Below are 21,027 nucleotides of genomic sequence, written 5' to 3' on the forward strand. Positions count from 1 at the left end.
GCAACAATGGTTTGGGTATTATTGAAATTTAAAGAATTCAAGAACTTCACCGGATACATGAACTCTTGTTCAGTTATATATATTATCATTTGCAATATCCATTTGTTGAATTCAGATGCCAATAAATTAAGTTGAGCAGATGATGAAGTGTCAACGATCATACTTTTAGAAAACATAAAGATCTTGAAGAAACCAACAATGTCTCTTAGTGTTCTATCAAGGGATTCAAATGCCAACCTTTTAGTCATAGGTGTTTCATTCCAAATAATCAAATCTATTTGAATTATTAATTGAGCAAGCTGAGTATTTTACTTGATTAAGCTCGTACTATCTTCAAAAACATCTAGAGGTATTTTAAATCGACTATGAGTGTTGTACCTCAAGGTAGTAATTAATAATGATACGCTCCCTGGAATTTTTAAAAAAATAAAAGATTAGAGTACAATGAATTTAATACATATTAATATAGTGTGATTATTTAGTTTGTAAAAATGTATTTTTAAGTTACTAAAAAAATGTATTATTAAGTTCAATCATCATTGATTAAATAAAAAGATAAATATTTGTTAAATATTTTTTAGTAAGAATAATTCAAATATTTATCATCAATAACAAAAGTAAATATTAAAAAAAATTGACAAAAAAAATAAATAAATAAAAAATAACAAATATATGAGAAAAGGGAGAGTGAGACACGCTTCCCCCCCTAGCCACCACACCTGGCCTCTCCTCTTCTCCTCCTCCTTCCCTTACGACCACGAAACCACCAGCCAGGCCTCCGACAACTTCCGTCAAACTTGTGTTGCACAGGACAAACGACCACCGCTGCGTGACTTCCAGCGAGGCCCATAGAGTTCATAATTGTAGACTAAAGTAGTAGTGTTACCATGATATTCTCTCTATGGTATGGTCATATAATGGAGTTTGAATTGTGGAGGTATTTTCTTCACTGCCTTTTGTTCTTTGTGGGCTATTCTGTGTTTACCTCTTCCTCTATAATTGAATTATTTCTTGTTTGTTGGTTCTTATTGTCATTAAATTAAATAATAGTATTAAAACAACCATTTAAACCTTCCCTAAAAAAATGTCATTTAAACCTTAAGGGTAGAAATTGCTATTGAAATGAAGGAGTCTTGAGGTTTTACTTGCTTTTTGAGAATTTGTATTAAGGAGCACTTATCTGTTCGTGATTGTCTCCCCTGGTCTGCAACCAAGATGTGCAATTTCTGCAATGTCTACTCTTCCTGGGGTTCTAATTTTACTTTGTATTCTTTTAAGCTTCTACTACTTTTATTCTTACCTTGTAGTTTTGCTACTGTTTTGTACTGATCAATTTTGTTTCCTTGTTGTATAATCTGGGAGGAGCTTTTCCTCTGACCCTTTATATATATGATATCCTTTTCTCTTACAATTTTTTTTTATTCTAATTCAATAATAATAAACAATATTAACACTACAATACTATGTTTTTTCACAGGAAGTATACTATCTAGGCTCATTCTGTGGTGGTATCGAGCAAGGAGGGAGTAACTGTGAGTGTTTCAGCTTGACATATATATGTTTATGGTTTCTGATTTTATTGTTAGTGTTAGTAAATTTGAAGAACCTTGTGTAGAAATGAAATTTCTCTTTTTATAGGATATAGATTGACTTTTGTTCTATGAGATATTCATATAGAAAAGCATAAGATAGATATAGAGTAGTTATTTACCTGATGAAGCCACATCAAGCACAATCTTTTTTTTCCAGCCCTGAGCCTTGCAATGATTGTCCTATAGAGAAATTCAAGAGAACTAAGTTTAGTGATAATAAAATGTTAGTAAAAGACAATAAAAAATTGAAACCTTCTTGTCAATTAGATTTAGAACCATATCAGTGATTTTTTTTCCTATATATATTCAGAGTGTCCTATATCCATGATACTCGTACTTCTATTTTCCAATCTTGTATTGGAGGATAGATCAAGGAATGCAAGTTCTTTGTTGTCGTTAATGATCTTTCTCCTGACACAAAGAAAGAAGAAATGAGTAATAAAAAAAAAGATTTAAAATTAGCTAATGTAATAAAAAATGGCATACTTGTTGAAATAGCTAGTGGAAGTTGTCATTTTGCTCACATGGTGATGGAGTGTAAAATATCTATAACTTGAGTGTGTGAGTGATTTGTTTATATAGAGATACACAATAAATGCATGGTTTTATATGATACATTTATATTTATTTATTTAATGTAGGTAACTGAATAAATTTTGGACACTGACAATTTTATTTAGTTTCTGTATAATCAGTTACGAAATCTGTCATGGTTTGTTATGAGTCTATTCTATTCTCTGTGGCAATTATTGATATCATGAGTGGTGAGTTGTTGATGCTTTATGCAGTAATGAATCCCCTGTATCTATAGTCTTACATTTATTTTTTATAAGTTTGGTTTTACATCGTGAAGGATAATGACTAAATCATAAGAAAAAATGAAAAGTCATGAATTTAATTTGCTTGCAGGGAGAAACTGCTAGGTGAATAGGCATTTCTTCAAGACAATGTGTAACTGAAAAAATTTCAACATGAATAGGTGGAAAGCAAGCTTGTGTGGTCTTCAAGGCAATGTGTAACGGAAAATGAATTGGTGGAAAGCAAGTTCGTGGGATCTTCAAGGAAATGTGCAACTGAAAATTGATATTAAATTAGTCATTAACACATTGCTCATTTAAAGTTATCTGTCAAGCTTCCTTTTAGTTAGTATCCACTTTGTGCCTTCAAACACATGTAGGCAATACATTTTGCCCATCCATAGAAACTGCCCGGTTAATCAATGTTATACTATTGAATATATTTAATGTGTTTGCAGTGGGTTATAATTTTTATTCAGTTACAAAGTTGTTATTGCTTCTCTCATTAAAACATCATTTTTTTCCTTAGTAGAATCTCATGTGTTATGTGTATTTGTATTTAATACTTAGCTCAAGTGAGCTTTACTAATATATATAGATATAGATTAGTTAGTCCGTTATTAGTCCAATTATTGTTTGGTTTTCCATGAAGCTCCATGGTTTTGGAAACAAACACAGCTACTTACCTCCTCTGTTTGGGTCCTAACCCATGGATTTTGCCAAGTTCACATATTTTTTATTTTCGTGGCTGATCTTTATTATGCTCTATGGTTAACTCATAACAAGTCTTCAGATTTATAGCTTTTGTTGGACTTGATGCAGATGATTATTGCACCATTTGAAACATGATTTTTTGCCTCAGTCCTTTAATTGCCGCTTCTTCCTCAAAGACCAAATTCATGGTGTGGAAACATGCATTTTGCCAATGGATTTGATTGTAAATCATTTTAACCACAACAACCTCTTTTGATCTACAAAATCATGAAGTAGTGGTTACAAAATTGCTGTTTCTGCAATGTGGATGTGAGAAATTGTTGTTGAGGATCTTCATGTTTCACGGACAAGACTAATGTTGTGAAGCGTTGGAGGGTGTCATGGAAATCTAAGAGTAGTTTTGTTTAGGTCAGAATATGTCACGATGGGGATGACACAGTGGGGGAGCTCATCGCCCACCATGTGTGTTTGCCGAAATTTCAGAATGATTTGATGTTGAATTTGTGGTTGGTGACTTGTGAAGATAGGAGTTGTTTTGCAAGTAATTAAATAAAAGTAATATAATCTACCATTAATAAGTTGCTTACATCATATAATTGTGGTTGTCCTATATTAGTCCAAAGTACCATACCTAGTTACCTACATTTGAAATAAGGTACCACATCAAGCACCTTTTTTTAATTTATAATTAATTAAGTATTTTAATATTTAATTATAAATGAGGTTTTAATTTTAGAAAGTATGAGAAGGAAATATAGTATAGGAAAGTATGGAGGAAGGGCATTTTGATAATTAACCTTGAGAGATGGGAATAAGAAACTCTAGAGAAGGAGGAGGAGGAAGATCATGGAGGAAGAACTTCATCAAACATTAAGGAAATTCATGGCAAGTTGGCAACCTCCTTCTCAAGAGGATGAAGGCCATAATCAAAACCCCTAATCAGCTAAACTAGTTAGTACTAAGAACTAATTCTAATTATAAATATGGTCCAGGAAAGTTTAAAATATAATATTTACCTTGGAGTTGATGTGAAAATATTTTACCTGCATCGTGTACTGTGTATTGCATGGCAAAGGGTAACATGATCCGATGGTCCTTAATGGTCCATCCATGGACCATAAAAAAAACGTTTTAGAATTTTTTTTTCTCATCTTTAAATATATTCATAAAATATTAAACTAGTGAGATTAATTCATATTAAATTGTCCTTTTACCATATGGTCCTTGCAGGCCTGTTTCCCCACCGACGCCTTCCTCGCAACCTCTTGCAAACTAAGAGCATCTCCAATGCAAGGTTCTTAGTTATTATTTCTGAGTTAAGAACTAAGAACTGAGTTCTTAACCATTGGAGAGGGCTGACGTGAAGTTCTTAGTTCTTAAAAATAAGAACTAGTTCTTATATAAGAAGTTTTACTTTTTGAGTTCTTAACATAAAAATTTAATTTTTTCACTCTCATTCATCAACTCATTTAATTTAAGTATTGAATTATTATTTAAATTAAAATTAAAATTATATGAATATAAAAATATTAGTAATATAATGGTATTGTGGGACCAGATGAATAATGCTAAGAACTAAGAACTTATGGTTGAGCAAAATCTGCAAAGAATTGCTTAAGCACATGTGGCAGTACGGACCCACATGAATAATGTTAAGAACTAAGAACTCATGGTTAGAGCAAAATCTGCAAAGAATTGCTTAAGCACATGTGGCAGTACGGGCTCACATGAATAGTGTTTAAAACTAAGAATTAAAAACCTAGTATTAGAGATGCTCATCTCTAATACCCCAACCCATGCAAGATCAAAGAGCCAAAAGAAAGAGATTGGAAATCCAATGAAAAGAAAATATTCCAAGTAATTTCTTGTGGTTGAGGATCTGAATTCAATGAAACCTTTATAGATGTTTAATTAACCACAGGTGAAAAATTTAGATTCGAACTAGTTATCTAAACATAATAAGCTTTAATAGGGGTTGTCTAAATGACCAATAATAAAGTTTGGGTTAAATAATCAATCATCCAATCATATTGAAAATAAATGAGTTGGAAATAAATTAATAAATAAAATAAATGAGAATGTAAAGCATCATTAAAGAGTAAACATATCATATCAGCTTAATTTTATTGGACCAAATCACTAAAGTAGTCTACACTCGACTTAACTCCCATACCACCATTTCAAAAAAAAAGAAGACATAACTCCCATACCAGAATGTTTAGTCTTGTGTGATTGTGCCCAAACTTTTCCATTTGACTTAACTCCCATACCACCATTTCAAAAAAAAAAGACTTAACTCCCATACCAGAATGTTTAGTCTTGTGTGATTGTGCCCAAACTTTTCCATTTGATAGCCAACTTAGACAGTGTCTTTGTAGACGACCCATCTTCCATCATCGCACAAGCAGCAAACCCTTGCAGTTCTTTCACCCTCTTCCATATTTCTCCACCATCCAAACCCTCCATTACACCCTTTACAAGACCAACAATCTCCTCCTTCACCACCACACCATTGCCACCAATTTTCACCCTCAAAGCAATTTTCAAGCCATCAGTAACCAAAGCAGCATTCAATCTCTGTTCAGCAAACAATGGCCATGCAATCATCGGCACTCCATGGACAACACTCTCCAGAATCGAATTCCAACCACAGTGAGTTAAGAAAGCACCAATGGAACCATGACTAAGGATCGCACTCTGTGGTGCCCAACCAGACATAACAAAACCCTGTCCTTTTGTTCTCTCTAAGAATCCTGGAGGTAGAAATTGCAAAGGGTCAGAAAGTTCATTATCATCACTCAGGTAACTAGCTGTGGCACTATCATTTGGTGCTCTCACATTAACCCATAAGAATTTTTTCCTGCTCAATTCCAATCCCAATGCAAGCTCATTGATCTGATCTTGGGAAAGTGTGCCCCCACTTCCAAATGAGACATAGAGAACTGATTTTGGTGGTTGTTGGCCCAGCCATAGTAAACACTCTGAGCAGTTTTTATTGTTGTTGGACCAGGTTTGTGTGATAGGCCCAATTGGATGTACTTGTGGGGCACCATTACCGTTTTGGGATATTGCTTTCATGGCTTCTGGTTCCATTTCTGTGAAGCTATTAACTAGGATACCATCTGTTATGTGAAGTTGTTGGCAGCGGCGAAGGTAGAACTTGTATGCTGGACTTGACCTGTTCTGAATACTATTTGGGAGGTCTTTGCCATGAACAGATATGCAACCTAAAATTGGATAAAATGGATGTCATCATGTAACTAACTTGATCAGTGAAAATACGTATAAGAAACAAATACTAGTAGTACAATTTAAGTGCACAATTAGAGGTGTGACAGCAGCATCAAGGTTTTTCAAGTTTCTAGCTATATTAACATCCGCATCAAAGAATAATTGCAACATTATACTGTAACAACCATGATTGGAAGTTGGCAACCACAAGTCCACAACTTATTTAAAACCACAAATATCTAGCTACCATAGTTTGCATCAATTAAAGACACTAACCTAGTCTTAGGTTGGAGGGAAGCGCAGTGAATGAGGTTTTTTTAAGCTTATTTGACTCAATTTTTAGGAGCTGATGAGAAAGAAATCAAGGTTCTTCCGCATAAGAGCTTCTCTTAACAAATATGGTTATGTGACTTGTTAAGTGTCGCGTACCCTATGAATAAATTGAAGGGAATTGATTTTAACATCACCCGTATAGATATTCATCTCATCATCTTCCATATTTTTAATGTGTATAATGTATTATTTGTGTTTCACACTTAAGAGTGTGGTATGTCATTGATTCTCATACTTATAAGTGCGACTGGTGATGAGAAAACGAAAAAGGGTCATGTTAAAATCAATTACCAAAATACACTTGCTGCTAGCCTTAAACGAAAAAGGGTCACGTTATTCATATCACGCTAATATGAAATCAATACAAACCGCTAGATGTTAGATGTGTATATCATGTGACCTCTTTCCTCTTTCTTCCACCACTACCACCATCACCACCACCACCATCACCAACACCGTCACCACTGCCACCACCACCACCGTCACCACCACTGTCACCATCACCACCACAACAACAACCTTCAACTTCTCCCCCCTCTCTCTCTTTCTCTCTCTCCTCTTTTATGTTGTTACAGTTCATTTTTAGAAGTTTTTTTTTCTACAACCTATCGCACATTGAAAGTGCGACCTTAACGCAGTTTCAAAGTGAGACTGAACTGTCTCACTTTGAAAGTGAGACAGTTGTCTCACTTTCAAAGTGTGTGAGGTGTGATATGGGTCGCACTTTCAAAGTGCGTTCGATAAGGGTATTTTTGAATTTCTGGAATTGTTTTGAGTACAAATAGATGTGGGGGATCTGAATAACAATTCCCTATAGGGTTTATTTGTTAGAAATGGAAATGAAGAAGAAAAAAAAACTCATAAGTTAAACATAAAAATTTCTAGGAGTTTTCTCATTTTAGTTGAAAAAGCAAAAGTAGAAAAGAAAAACTAAAGTGGGACACACTTATAAACTTTTCCCTTCATAACACTTAGGAGAAGAAATTTGGATCATCTCCAACCATTTATTCTCTCCAGCCACTCCAACACATTTTGGGCCACTGATTTAATTTTACAATCCAATCGTTATAATTAATTTTTTTAAAAAAAATAAGTGATAATTATATGTATATCCTCTCCCACTTATACCTGTCAGATGTGCATCAGCGGGAGAGGATCTGAATTCAAGGAGAAGATGTGGGATTGAGAAGTATTTTAGTAATTTGACTACAATAACTCACTTTACATTTTCTATTTTTGTACATTGGAAAGATAAATTGCACCATTCATGGATTGATCTCAGGACCTCCCCACCTAACCCACATGTTCCCTAGCTTTTACTACTTGAACTATCATTCGAGGACTTTACATTTTCTAATAATAATTAAAATAATTATAAAACATTAATAATCTGCAATAATTAATATATTTTACTATACTTTTATAACTAATTTTGTGTGTCAAAAGTAATTATTAAATTTATTTTTTCAATTAAGGGTATTTAAGTCATTTCATAAATTTATTATTTTCTTTTTTCTCTTCACTTTCTCTCCAACCAAAACACTTAAAAAATCATCTCATTTTCTACTACTTTCTTTATTGTCTCTTTCTTTCTTTTCATTATATTTTCTCTCACTTTTCTTCTATATACCATACACACCCTTTATAATTAGGAAAAACTGTACCCTTGCAATATAAACTTTTCTTGTTACAAGAGGAAAGACCCTTGCAACATAATTTAGAGATTAATGCAAAATAATTAAATTTTAAACTTCAAAGAAATTAATTTAACAATTCACTCACCAGGAATCTCTATGGGTTGGGGATGATCTCTATACTCACAAGAAACAGTTTCATCCAGCTTTGACGAGTGCAGGCCCAGCGATAACATCATGATCGAACATGGAAAGTAGATGTAAGACAACATGTTCAATTCCTTACCAAACTCCATAGCTTCATGTGCAAACGCATCAACAACCAGAGCAACCACCTTGGAGCTAGAAGCGAGTGACCTCAACGCTTCACGCACCGACGGCATGGCGTCAGAAATCGCAATCTGAAGTTGAGTTTCAAGCGGGTCATTACCATTTTTAACGTTCACTGGAGGTAGGAAAATGCACTGTATGCTTGTGGGGAGAGCATTAAAGAAGGGTTTGGAGGCAATGGTAGGTGAATTACTGAGTGTGGGGATGATGCATGTGACTTGGAAATTGTCTTGGTGGAGATGAACGAGTCGCTTGGCAAATTCAAGGATTGAAACTTGGTGGCTTAAGGCAGGGATAGAGACGAGGGCTATGTGAGTTCTTGCTTCCATGGGAACTCCTAGTAAGCAAAGTACAAATGCAATTTAAATTGATGACTATGGATTGGAAAGTGCTGGAATATATACAGTTAATTCACTTGGCAAGTATAGTTATCGGTTATTTGGTTGCTTTCATTAATTTCTTGTACAGACAGTAACTCTTTTCATTAATGCTGCAATTATGGTTATTAATGTCCTTTATGCAATATTAATACATTAACTATTTTTAATGTATTAAAAAAAACATTAACTATTTTTTAAAAAAGTAACAATTTACTTTTGTTACTTTTGTTAATGTCATTAATAATATTAAATACAATATTAATACATTAACTATTTTCAAAAACATGAAATTACAATATTTGATTTTTTTTTCGAAAGTAAAAATTTATAAATAAAATGATGAGGAGATATACACGATATTAACCCTCTTCAAAGGGTTATGGATAGCTGTCATTTGGACTATATGAAATCTTAGAAATAATCTTATTTTTAGGAATGGACAATTAGACATTGCAAAAATGTTGGATGGTATTCAATTCAAGACATGGAGCTGGCTCAGAGGAAAATTAAAAGGCTTCCATTACAACCTTTATGAGTGGCAGGCTGAACCTCTTCTATGTCTCAATTCTCTGTAATCTTTGGTCTCTCTGTCGCCCATGTGAAGCTGCTATTGCAAGTGTCTCCACTGATTTATTATGACAACTTTTGTGGCTTTTTGTTAGTCTTCTTTCGACTGGTACAAGTGGGATTCAGTTTTTATTTGCTTTGTCCTTGTAGCGGTATACGTTGCCTCATAGTGTGTTAAACTTTTGGAGGGCAATTGCTGGTTTTTTATTAGCTTTTGCTATCATTTGTTCATCTTGTATTATATCTTTTGTACTTGGTTGGAGTACCCATTGTACTCTTTATTTATATCAATTTGGCTTAATAAAAAAAAACCCTCTTCAAAGGGGATCCAAAAAACCAACAAAACGAACCAAAAGTGCCCAACTAAACCCTACCAAAAGAAGCCCCCAAGGCCACACCACACCCACGAACACTACAACTAGAGGTATAACAGAGCCAAGAAAAACCACGAAATAGCCTAAAAAACCCACCCCAAAACCGCTAAAAAACTAGAAAGCTTATGAAGAAAGACATAAAATGAGAGGGTGACGCTTGTTGGCGTTGTCACTTTTTGTTTAAAAAATAATACTCCTTCCATTCCTATTTCACTGTCCACTTTGAGTGGAGGCGCACATATTAAGGGAGTGATTAATTTTGTTGATTTTTTGAAAAAAGTGAGGATTATTTTTCTATTTTACCCTTTAAAGTATGTGTTATCTCTCCTCATTTATTGTACTAACAAGGACATTGGTTGTAAAAACATCATTTAATGTTCTCTTGAAATGCTAAGTGAACAGTTAAATAGGAACAAAAAAATTATTCAAAGTGGACAGTTAAATAGGAACAGAGGAAGTATATAGTACAAGACATTTTAATTACATTTTTTTTTTCAAATTTGTTATGCTTTGAATCAATATAATAAAACTATTTTAATATTTCAAATGCATATAAGAAAAGATGAATTGAAATACAAATTTTTTGAGTTAATTTTAAAATCAGTCATTTAAAACTATTTGATATAATCTTGAATGTAATTACATTCAATACCTTTTTTTTTATTTTGTAGTAATATAAAAAATAGCCATAATCATTAAAAAAAAACTTTGTAGACATAGTACATCTTAATAGTATAAAAGTCATAATTGACTTTTATTAATTATTCTAATGTCATTTATAACCATTAAATGCAATAATATTAATACATTACTTATTTTTGGAAAAAATCACAATTGACTTATGTTTTTTTTTTACATCGGAAATATAAATTGTACCCGCCAGGAATTGATTCCTAGATCTCCCCCTACCCAACCCATATGTCCCACAGCTCCTACCACTTGAGCTATCCTTCGAGGACACAATTGACTTATGTTAATGTATTAATAACTATTAAATGACATATTAATACATTAATTAATTTCAAAAATATATATTAATTAATTTTTAAAATACTAGAAAACTAGATATTATACCCGTGCGTTGCACGGGTTTACTTACAATATTTTTTAACAATATATAAAAATTATTATAGTTTAACTAAATAAAAGTTAAAATATTTTTTAATTATAAATATAAAAAATTTGTGTTAAGACATTTCAATAAATATTATTATATTTCTTTTTGTATAAATAATTAATATTACTCAAATTTAATTATTAGAATAGAAATAATTTTAACAATAAAAAAAATTATTAATTTAATAATATGAAAAATTATTAACTTACTTTGAAATATTTAAATTACATAAAAAATAATAATTAATAAGTATTTAATGTCATGAAATTAGTTTTAATATTTGTTTTTGTACTTTTTACCTGGAAAGTCATTTGCTATGACATGTCATGACCAAGAAGAATAAATTCATTTTAACTATTTGAATTACAATAAGTGATAACTTAATAAATATCCTTTTGACAACAAAATAACCTAAAATATTATCTTGTGAATTTAATTTTTTTCAACTTATTTGGTATGCAAATGTTTTTTTAAGTCAATTTTAAGTTGATGAATTTTGTTATTTAATGTAAGTTGTTGAATTTCTTTATGACCATAAAATTTGTGATCATGTATATTTTCCCTTCTTTTAAAATATTCTTGAATCTGGATGCAAAATTTCTCCCTATAGTAGCATGTATGTAGTTACTCTGAAAGAATTGTAACAATGAGAAATCAAGAGTAAAAATTAGAAATCAAGAGAAGTTTATTTAGTGATAATAAAAATCTATTAGACAATATAAAATTCAAACATTCTCATCAATTAGAACCATGTTGCTAATTAATTCCTTGTTTCTGTATATATTGAGAGTGCCTCATATTCGTGAAACTCGCACTTTTATTTTCCAATCACCCGCAATGGAGGATAAATCACTAAGGAATGTGTGTTCTTTGTTGTTGTTGATGATCTTTCTCCTTAAACAAAGAAATAAGAGATGAGTAATATGTAATAAGGACAAACAATTTTTTTTTGCTAATGTGATGAAAAATGACATACTTATTAAAATAGGTTGTGACAGTTGCCATTCTTTTTTTGTAAGATGTTGAAGTCTAAGGTATGTATGATTTGAGTGTGATTGAGTTGTTTATATAGAGATATACAATAGTGTATGGTTTAGTGTAATTCATTTTTTTAAATTAATGTAGGTAGATGAATAGGCTCTTTTTATTATCAAATTTTATCAGTTTTTGCAGGGTGATTTATTGCTTTGAAATGACAGGTTATGAATTTGTGCAGAATTGATGAAATTGAGGGACAATAGATCAATTTCAATTTACATTGTTATAGTTATAGAAAAAGGTGCTCAAAATTCCAATGGGTAAAAATTTATTGTATTTCATGGCTGTGCTAATTTATTGCACTGTGTATTTTTCACGGTTTCGAATGTATCTTTCAAATGTGCTTTTCATGTATATAGAAGATTACTTTGAGCCGTTGAAGAAAATTCCGTTGGAAAAATTTCTTTAAGTTGACTATGTAGTCAGTTTCATATTTGTCATTTTCATTAAGTAACAAAAAAAAATGATTCCATTTAACTTAAGTAACTGAAAATGAAAATTAAAATAAATTGTTAATGTGTTTAATGCAATTTTTCAAGTATTTAATACTTATAGCTCAAGTGAGCTTTACATATATATATAGATAAGAAAATATAAATATGACACCATCTAGCTACTAATTATAGAATGAGAGAGAAAACTTATGAAGAAAAACATAGAATTAGAAGATGACACTTGTCGAAGTTGCCACTATTTGGTTTCGAAAATAGTATAGTCTATGATGTTTTTAGTTGTAGTTTTCGAACACCGCTAGACACAAATAATTTCTTTAAAATAATTGTTTAGCTAGGGGTTTGAAATACCCGCAAAATAAAGGCGTAATTTTGCAAAAGTGTGAGCAGCATTCCTAAACTGCAAAAAAAACTTAAAAGAATAAATGCAACAAGGGTTTTAAAACCCTTGAAAAATAAACACGCAACTTTGTGTCGCCCTTCTAAACTGCTAAAAAAAATTGTTTATATATTTTCTAAACGCAAATATATAATATGTTTTAACCTAGAATGCAAATTGTAAGCTACGTGTGTCAATCAGGGGTTGACTCTCATTATATGTCCACGAAACATTATCGTAATTGTATAGTGTCATAACGATATATTCTTTCTATTTCAAAATAACATAAAGAATACATATATTAAAAAAGAGGAGGGCTCCACTCACTCCAAGAGTAAGTTTAAAGAGTTACTCTCAATCCTCACCATTCATTTTATTCTAATTTAGTGGCTGTGATTAAAAAATGATAAACCCCTCACGTGCATTCTCCAAATTTGAAGCTGTGTTCTTCAGTTACCCATGTTTTCAGTTTTCACCCTAATTTTGCAAGGACTCATTTTTCTCCCAATTTACAACAAGCCGCAAATATGATGTGATCGTCCCTTATTTTTCTATCTCGTTCCCCAGTTTTCATTGCAGTTTTTGCAGCGTTGCCAATATCAAAGTCATGTACAATTTCTAACTCTGATATTGTAGTACCAATTAAAGTATGCATAGCAGGAGGATATATATTTAATTGATTAGAGTATGATTGAGAAACATGTGGCTTTTGAGTTTATGGGTTGATATAAGACGAACAAAAATTTAACAAATAATGAATGATTGGGGAAATTGTATTATGGTGAACAATGATGCACATACCCCATGCATTAAGAAATTTCGTGAAAATTCATTTGGAAAACCAGCACCATGGATAAGCTTATGTCACGATTAAACTAGCTCTGCGAGGCATAACCTAGGGTTTGATCGGGGAAGCAAAGCAGAAGGGATGGATAGCTGTCAATTTGGGGAAGAAAAAAGCGACAAAACGGTAGTCTAGAATGAAGTTAGAAGGGTCACGTGTGTGTGATTAATGAAGATCAAAACCGTTAAATTAGAATAAAATGGATGGTGAGGATTGGGAGTAACTCTTTAGACTTACTCTTGGAGTAAATTGAGCCATCCTCATTAAAAAAATGTAATTCTTATTGTTTACTATTTTTGTAAATAATATTTCATATTTTAGCTTTTAAAGTGTACTTTTATCTCTCCTTATTTATTCTTGTTATAGAGATTTTATATGGAAAAATGTTAATTAATGCTCTCTTGGGATTCTAAGTGGGCTGTTATTATCAGGAGCAGTGCTATTTAGCCCGACAGGTTTGGGCACGAAGGTGCACGAGAAGCAGTTAGTGACGGTTTTAAACCGCCACTAAATTGAGGTGCCAGAAAAAGTCGCAGGGTTTACACATTTCTTGTGGTTTTAAACCGCTACTAGTTTGTTATGCCAGAAAAAATCACAAGCGTTACACATTTTTGGCGGTTTTAAACAGCCTCGTGCTCCCATCGTGCATACATTCTCGTGCCCTATATCATTATCCTATTATAAAACATATTTTTCTCTTTAAGTGGATAGTTATTTTGAAACGGTGGGAGTGGTATCCTATTTTTGGTTCCTACAAATTCATCTACTTTGAAAGTATAATACTTTCTCCGTTTCAAAATAATTATCCAAAGAGGAAAAAAAATCGTTTTGTAATAACTGTTCACTTAGAATTTTAAGGAGCATTAATTGATATTTTGTCGTGTAGTGCCCTATCAGAAGAATAAATGACGATCAAGGTAAAAATACGGATTAGAGGATAAATAGGGAAAAAATTATGTTTTTATAAAAATTAAAGATATTTATTGCATCTTTTAATATGCGTGTTTCATCTCTTTCTGAATAATTATTTTAAAATAGAGAGTTTTTTTTTTTTCTATATTTCCAAGATACATTGGAGTATAAGTTTTCATTTGATATATTCTCTATAGATGGTTTATTTAAATATATATATATATATATATGAGTCATCCTTTTTTTATGTATCCAAATTGAGACTAAACCTAAGATAAATAAGGGCTAAGAAACTAAAGTTGATTGATTTTTTTTTATAAGCAATATGAATTATATTGAAAAAAAGTACAAGGAGTACTTCAACCCAATACAAGAGAAAAAGAAGGAAGAAGAAAAAACTAAGTTACAAGCATATACAATGAAAAGTACCCTTCTACTACCAAAGCTAACCCACTTTCATTTGATATATTCTCTATAGATGGTTTATTTAAATATATATATATATATATATATATATATATATATATGAGTCATCCTTTTTTTATGTATCCAAATTGAGGCTAAACCTAAGATAAATAAGGGCTAAGAAACTAAAGTTGATTAATTTTTTTGTATAAGCAATATGAATTATATTGAAAAAAAGTACAAAAGGTACTTCAACCCAATACAAGAGAAAAAGAAGGAAGAAGAAATAACTAAGTTACAAGCATATACAATGAAAAATACTCTTCTACTACCAAAGCTAACTCACTACCTCCTTAGGAAAAAGGTTTAGAAAAAATATCTCATTAAAACCTTACTAGGAAAAACTCCCTTGGGAAAACCTAGTGAAGGAAAAAGAGTGCCCCTCTCTAAAACCAAAGTGAATATCCAAGGAGGATTACAAAGTAGTTAAAATCCATTACAAAGTCCCCCTTTAGTTAATGGATTTTAACTAAAGTTGATTGATAACATTAAAAGTAAGAATGAAACAACTTTAACAATGAATGAATAAGTCAATCAATTCAAATATTTATTATTCAAACGGTTAAGTTGAAAAAAAGTAACGATTGAGTGAAATCAAACTAATGCAAATGACATGTAATGGTGTGGAGTTTTATTTGTGATACATTTGTAAATTTGTGATATGTATGAAATTCAAGTGCAGGTGTTTAAGTTCTTCTATTCGACCCTCAACTTTTTCCATATTAGTGCTAATTGTGTTAGGGTCCTTGTTGAAGATCCATCTTCTTTCATTGCATCAGCAGCATCATCTTTCAACTTCTCCATTCTTTTTCGAATCCCTTTACCCTCTTCACCTTCCATTAGATTTTTTACAATATCAGCTACTTCTTCCCTTTCCACTATCCCTTTCTCATTAAGCTTAGGCCTCAGAGCAACTTTCAATCCATTAGTTAACATAGCTGCATTCATCTTCTGCTCTGCAAAGAGTGGCCATGCTACTATTGGAATTCCATGGACAATGCTTTCAAGTGTGGAATTCCATCCACAATGGCATAGGAATCCACCAATTGCCTTATGACATAAAATTTCAATCTGGGCTGCCCAATAAGGAACAACCAAACCTTGCCCTTGTGTTCTCTCCAAGAACCCATTTGGTAGAAATTTTAAAGGGTCCTCATCATTTTCAGCACCAAATTCATCAATGATGTTAAATTTATGTGGTGGTCTTAACACCCACAAGAATTTCTTACCACTCAATTCCAATCCCCAAGCAAGCTCATTTGTTTGTTCATTGGTAAGTGTCCCACCACTTCCAAAGGAAACATAAAGAACAGAATTTGGTTCCTGCTTGTCCAACCATCTCATGTATCCAATGTCCTTTCCCTGATTATCATATGACCCTCCTTGTACAAAGGGACCAACTGGGTAAACATAAGGAACCGATGTGGGACTTGTCATCTTTTTTTCTTGCCATGCTCTTATTGTCACTGGTTCTAAATCAAGAAAAGTATTAATCAAGAAACCATCAGCTGAGTAGAATCTTTCATTAGCTTCAAGAAACACCTTGTATTCTACACTGGATCGATCTTTAAACTGGTCAGGAAGATCGGTGCCATGAATTGGAATGCAACCAGGTATCTCTATAAGCTCTGTCAGGTCTCTGTACTCACAAGTAATTTTCTTGTCCAACATGGGAGCGTACAAGCAGAGTGACAGTAACATGGCTGTGGATGGGAAATAAGCATAGGATAAAACATTGAGCTTCTTCGCCATTGGAAGCGCTTCGGTTATCAAACCATCAGCAACAATAGCAACAAGCTTTGATCTTGAATGATGCAAAGTCTCCAAGGCATTGTAAATTGAAGGCAGAGAGCGCAATATGGCGACTTGAATTAGGAGTCCAGGGTGAGGCTTATTATGAAGCATGTCTTCCAAGTTTGGTGGTGGAAGGAACATGTGTTCAATGTTTGATGGAAGAGATTCAAAAAGGGCTTTGACATTTTTGCAAGGAGGACCAGATGTGGGGTTGATGCAGGTAATGTGGATGTCTTGATGGAGATGAACCAATCTCTTGCAGAATTCAAGGATTGAGCGTTGATGGCTGTATACAGGAACTGTTACTATGGCTATGTGAGTTGTGGCCTCCATGAATTGAATGTGTGATTTGATCACCTATGATATGGATTTGTGTTAAAGTTAGAAGAAGTTGGTGAATTTATAGAGGTGAAATAGTTCTTTGCTGGTTTGAAACCTTTTTTCTGAAATGAGAAACTGATGGGCTGAGAGATTGTAACGCAAGGTCACCATAAAATTAATTGTAGTGTAGATATGTTACTGCTATGTGGAATTTTATTAAGTTTTTTTTTTTTTTTTTTTTACATAAGGAAGAAACACAAACAAGAAAGCAACTACTCTATGGCGTCATGATACAATAACAGAATCAAATTATACGGAGGTTGCATTCGAATTCGGTGTTATAAACCTTTTTGAGCCGCTTGGCGAGCCAACATATTACATCTTCTTACGTTAAATAAATTACAGTGATTAAGTTACATGTTGTTTTAATTAAGTTCATATTAAATATATAGATAACTAGCAAGTAATTTGTGTTAGACATAATATTTTTATTTCAATATTAATAAAATTGTATTATTTTTTAATACTTTTTATACTAAAAACCATTTGTTTAGTATTTAGATATATTTATATCATTTGATTACATATTGGAAGAAAAAGTATAGTTTTTAAAAGTGTTGTTCGCGGATTGAATTGAATCGGTTTTGAAGGAAAAAATTATTTAATTCAGTTTTAGTGATTTTGTTATTTTATCATCAAAGAGCTGATCCGATCTAATCTATTACAGTTTGGATTGCATTGGATTTTTCAGTTTTAGTTTAAACTCTTTTCCTTTGAGACTGTAATATATAAATCTTAAATATATAATAATTACAACAATAAATAATTTATAGAATCATTATAACATTCATATAATATAACACAACCAATATTTTCAAACTATACTTAATATCAAAATTTATTATTTAAATAAATAATTACATGATTATTTCTAAAGATCCCTTATGCTTGAAGAAGCATGGCAAAAGAATACTTGTACGTGCCTAGAGAGGCATGGGAAAGAATACTTAGGGCCTCTTATTATTTGTTGTTTGTTGCGCCAGCAGGATAGGATAACACTATCATGTCTCTTATCCTATCCTTTCCATTATGTGTAAAAGTTATTCTGAGGGGGGAGTTAGGATAGAACAGGATAGGATACCAGTTATATATTTTCTTTCAGTATCCTACCTCCAAATTAATTTATTTTAATATTATATAATTTATAATTTATAATAATATTAATTCATATATATAAATATTAATTTACCTAAAATAAGAAATAAATAAAATTATTATTAATAAATAGTAAAATAGACTACTCACTTACAAATATTGATTTATTAATAGTAATAAACTAATTTAATATTTTCATCTCCTATTATTTAAAAATTATTTATCTACTTTTATAATAATTTAAATATAAATTACTTTTAAAATAATAATATTTTTAATTTAGTTAATTTTTCTTATTTATCACGTGTCACAATTAAATGAAAACCAATTGGTTGCAAATATTGATTTTTTAATAGTTATAGACTAATTTTCTATTTTCATCTCCTATCATTTAAAATTATTTATCTACTTATATAATAGTTTATAATTTAAATATAAAGTACTTTTGAAATAATAATATTCTTAATTTAGTTAACTTTTATTGTTAATTATCACGTGTCACAACTATGTGAAAATCAATTGGTTAATTGCATAATTTTATTTAAAATATAGTTTATCTTCAAAACAATAAAATAGGATAATTAATAAAATTTAAATTAATTTTAGTTATTTTAAAATATAGATTCATTCATGAAAAGGTATAAAAAAATTAAATTTAATAAAATGATCAATTTTTAAATGTATTTTTTATTCAAATGTAAATTTGATACTTCATTTTTATATCTTGTCCTTATCACGTGCACCTCAAACACATTATATGATAAGAGTTTATCCTGCTCTTATCCTATCATGTTGCTATCCTATTCACATATCATGACCACCAAACAGGCCATTAGTTGTGCCTAGAGAGACATGATAAAAGAATACTCGGTTATACTTGGAGAAGCATGGGAAAAGAATACTTGTTTGTGCCTGAAGAGGAATGGGAAGAAAATGCTTGTAAGTAGAAGTCCATTCTACTTGATATATAATGGAAATCTTGGTGGTTGCAAAGGACTAGACGTAGCCCTCCAGTACTGGGTGAAACAGGATAAATGATGTGTGTGCATGTTCGCTGCCTCTACTTTAATCTATCGTCTGCACATCATGTTTTTGGACGAAACGCTTATTTGAATATGCCACTAGAACGTTCATAAGATTTCAAAAGAAACCTTAAATGGTGTAGTCAATCGAGATCGGAATACATAGACACAATCCAACCCCCTCTCTTTTTGTGTCCTTGTGTTTTCCCTCACTCTAAAGTAGTTTTTCTAAATAATCTGCTTTCAACTTTTTTTAAAATAATGATTTTTCAAAAATGTGAAACAAACATAACTTGATTTTTAATTGGCTCTAAAACTAAGGGGAAATAAACATACTCTAATTATTGGCTCGTTTGCCAATGTCTAAAAAAGTGATTTTACTTTTGAAAAAATAATTAACTTTATTTTAAGTGATTGCTTAACAGCATAAATATATTTATGTTTGTCAACAAATATAATAAGTGTCATCCACTTTAAGAAGTGATTTTAAACTGTTTGAATACAAAAGATTTCAAATATAAATTAGAAGCATTTCTTACCGTGTAAATTTTTTAAGAGAGTGTTCCATTTCGTTCCCTTCTGTTTCACCTTTTTTCACGGAACTAAAATGTCTCGTTCTATGAGCCTTATGTCATGTTTCATTTCACCCTAAAAATACGACAAACACAGAACAAAACATGTTACTCCCTCTGTTCCATAAAGTTTGTATTTTTTGCTATGATTTTAATATTTCAAATAGTTTGTTGTTTTAGGATACCAATGCATTTTTCCTCATTTTGTTTCCTTCTATACCCTTATCTATTAAACTTTCTCTATCCACTATGTTTATTGCAATTCTTGATATAGTTACCACTATCCTTGGAAATAGAACACCATAAATAAGGGAAATATAGTCAAATTGTACTATCAATAATTGCTTTCTTACTCTTTGCGGCACAATCTTAAACTACAAATTTTATGGAACAAAGTTCACTTTTCACCAGTCTACCAAACACTGAAAAGTAAAGTCATCTTTTTTTTGAAATTACCAAATTGAGATTAAACCTAAGAAAATTAAGGGCGAATAAACTAAAGTCGATTGATAACATTAAAAGTAAGAATGAAACACCTTTAACAATAAATGAATAAGTCAGTCAATTGAAATATTTATTATTCAAACAGTTAAGATGAAAAGAAGTAACAATTGAGTGAAATCAAATTAATGCAAAAGACATGTGGTTGGAGGAAAACGGAAGGGAGGAGAGAGGAAGGGAGAGATTTTTTAAATTTTATTTTGTTTGGTTCAAACTTTAGGAGGGGAGGGCAGGGGAATGGAGGGGAGCAAAATTCCTCCAACGTCAATTTTTTGTTCCCCAAAAAGTGGGGGAATTAGGAGGGGAAATAAATTTCGGACAAAAATAACTCTGCACAAATCTAAAAATTTCAATTTGTTATTCTAGGTTTCCCTTCTTTATTTCACGTTATTTCTATCCTTTCTTCTTCCCCTATCGCCGCTGCCCTTCTCTCTGGTCTTTCTCCGCCGCCGCCGCCTCCTTCTCAGCGGCGCCAGACCCCTGCAATGATTATCACCTCTTTG

General features: G+C 31.7%; 2 protein-coding genes across 2 annotated transcripts; both read right to left on the minus strand.

Moving 5' to 3' along the window:
- Positions 1-5,134: 5,134 nt before the first annotated feature.
- Positions 5,135-8,997, minus strand: LOC130742571 (hydroquinone glucosyltransferase-like). Its single transcript, XM_057594662.1, has 2 exons — positions 8,450-8,997; positions 5,135-6,330 (listed from the first exon to the last, which is right to left on the minus strand). The coding sequence occupies exons 1-2, from the start codon at positions 8,958-8,960 to the stop codon at positions 5,417-5,419; spliced, it is 1,425 nt and encodes a 474-aa protein (XP_057450645.1). The 5' UTR covers positions 8,961-8,997; the 3' UTR covers positions 5,135-5,416.
- Positions 8,998-15,855: 6,858 nt separating this feature from the next.
- LOC130743497 (hydroquinone glucosyltransferase-like) lies at positions 15,856-17,800 on the minus strand. The gene has a single exon (XM_057595750.1). The coding sequence runs from the start codon at positions 17,284-17,286 to the stop codon at positions 15,856-15,858; it is 1,431 nt and encodes a 476-aa protein (XP_057451733.1). The 5' UTR covers positions 17,287-17,800.
- Positions 17,801-21,027: the final 3,227 nt, after the last annotated feature.

Source organism: Lotus japonicus, chromosome 3 (assembly GCF_012489685.1).
Source record: "Lotus japonicus ecotype B-129 chromosome 3, LjGifu_v1.2".
Lineage (NCBI taxonomy): Eukaryota > Viridiplantae > Streptophyta > Magnoliopsida > Fabales > Fabaceae > Lotus > Lotus japonicus.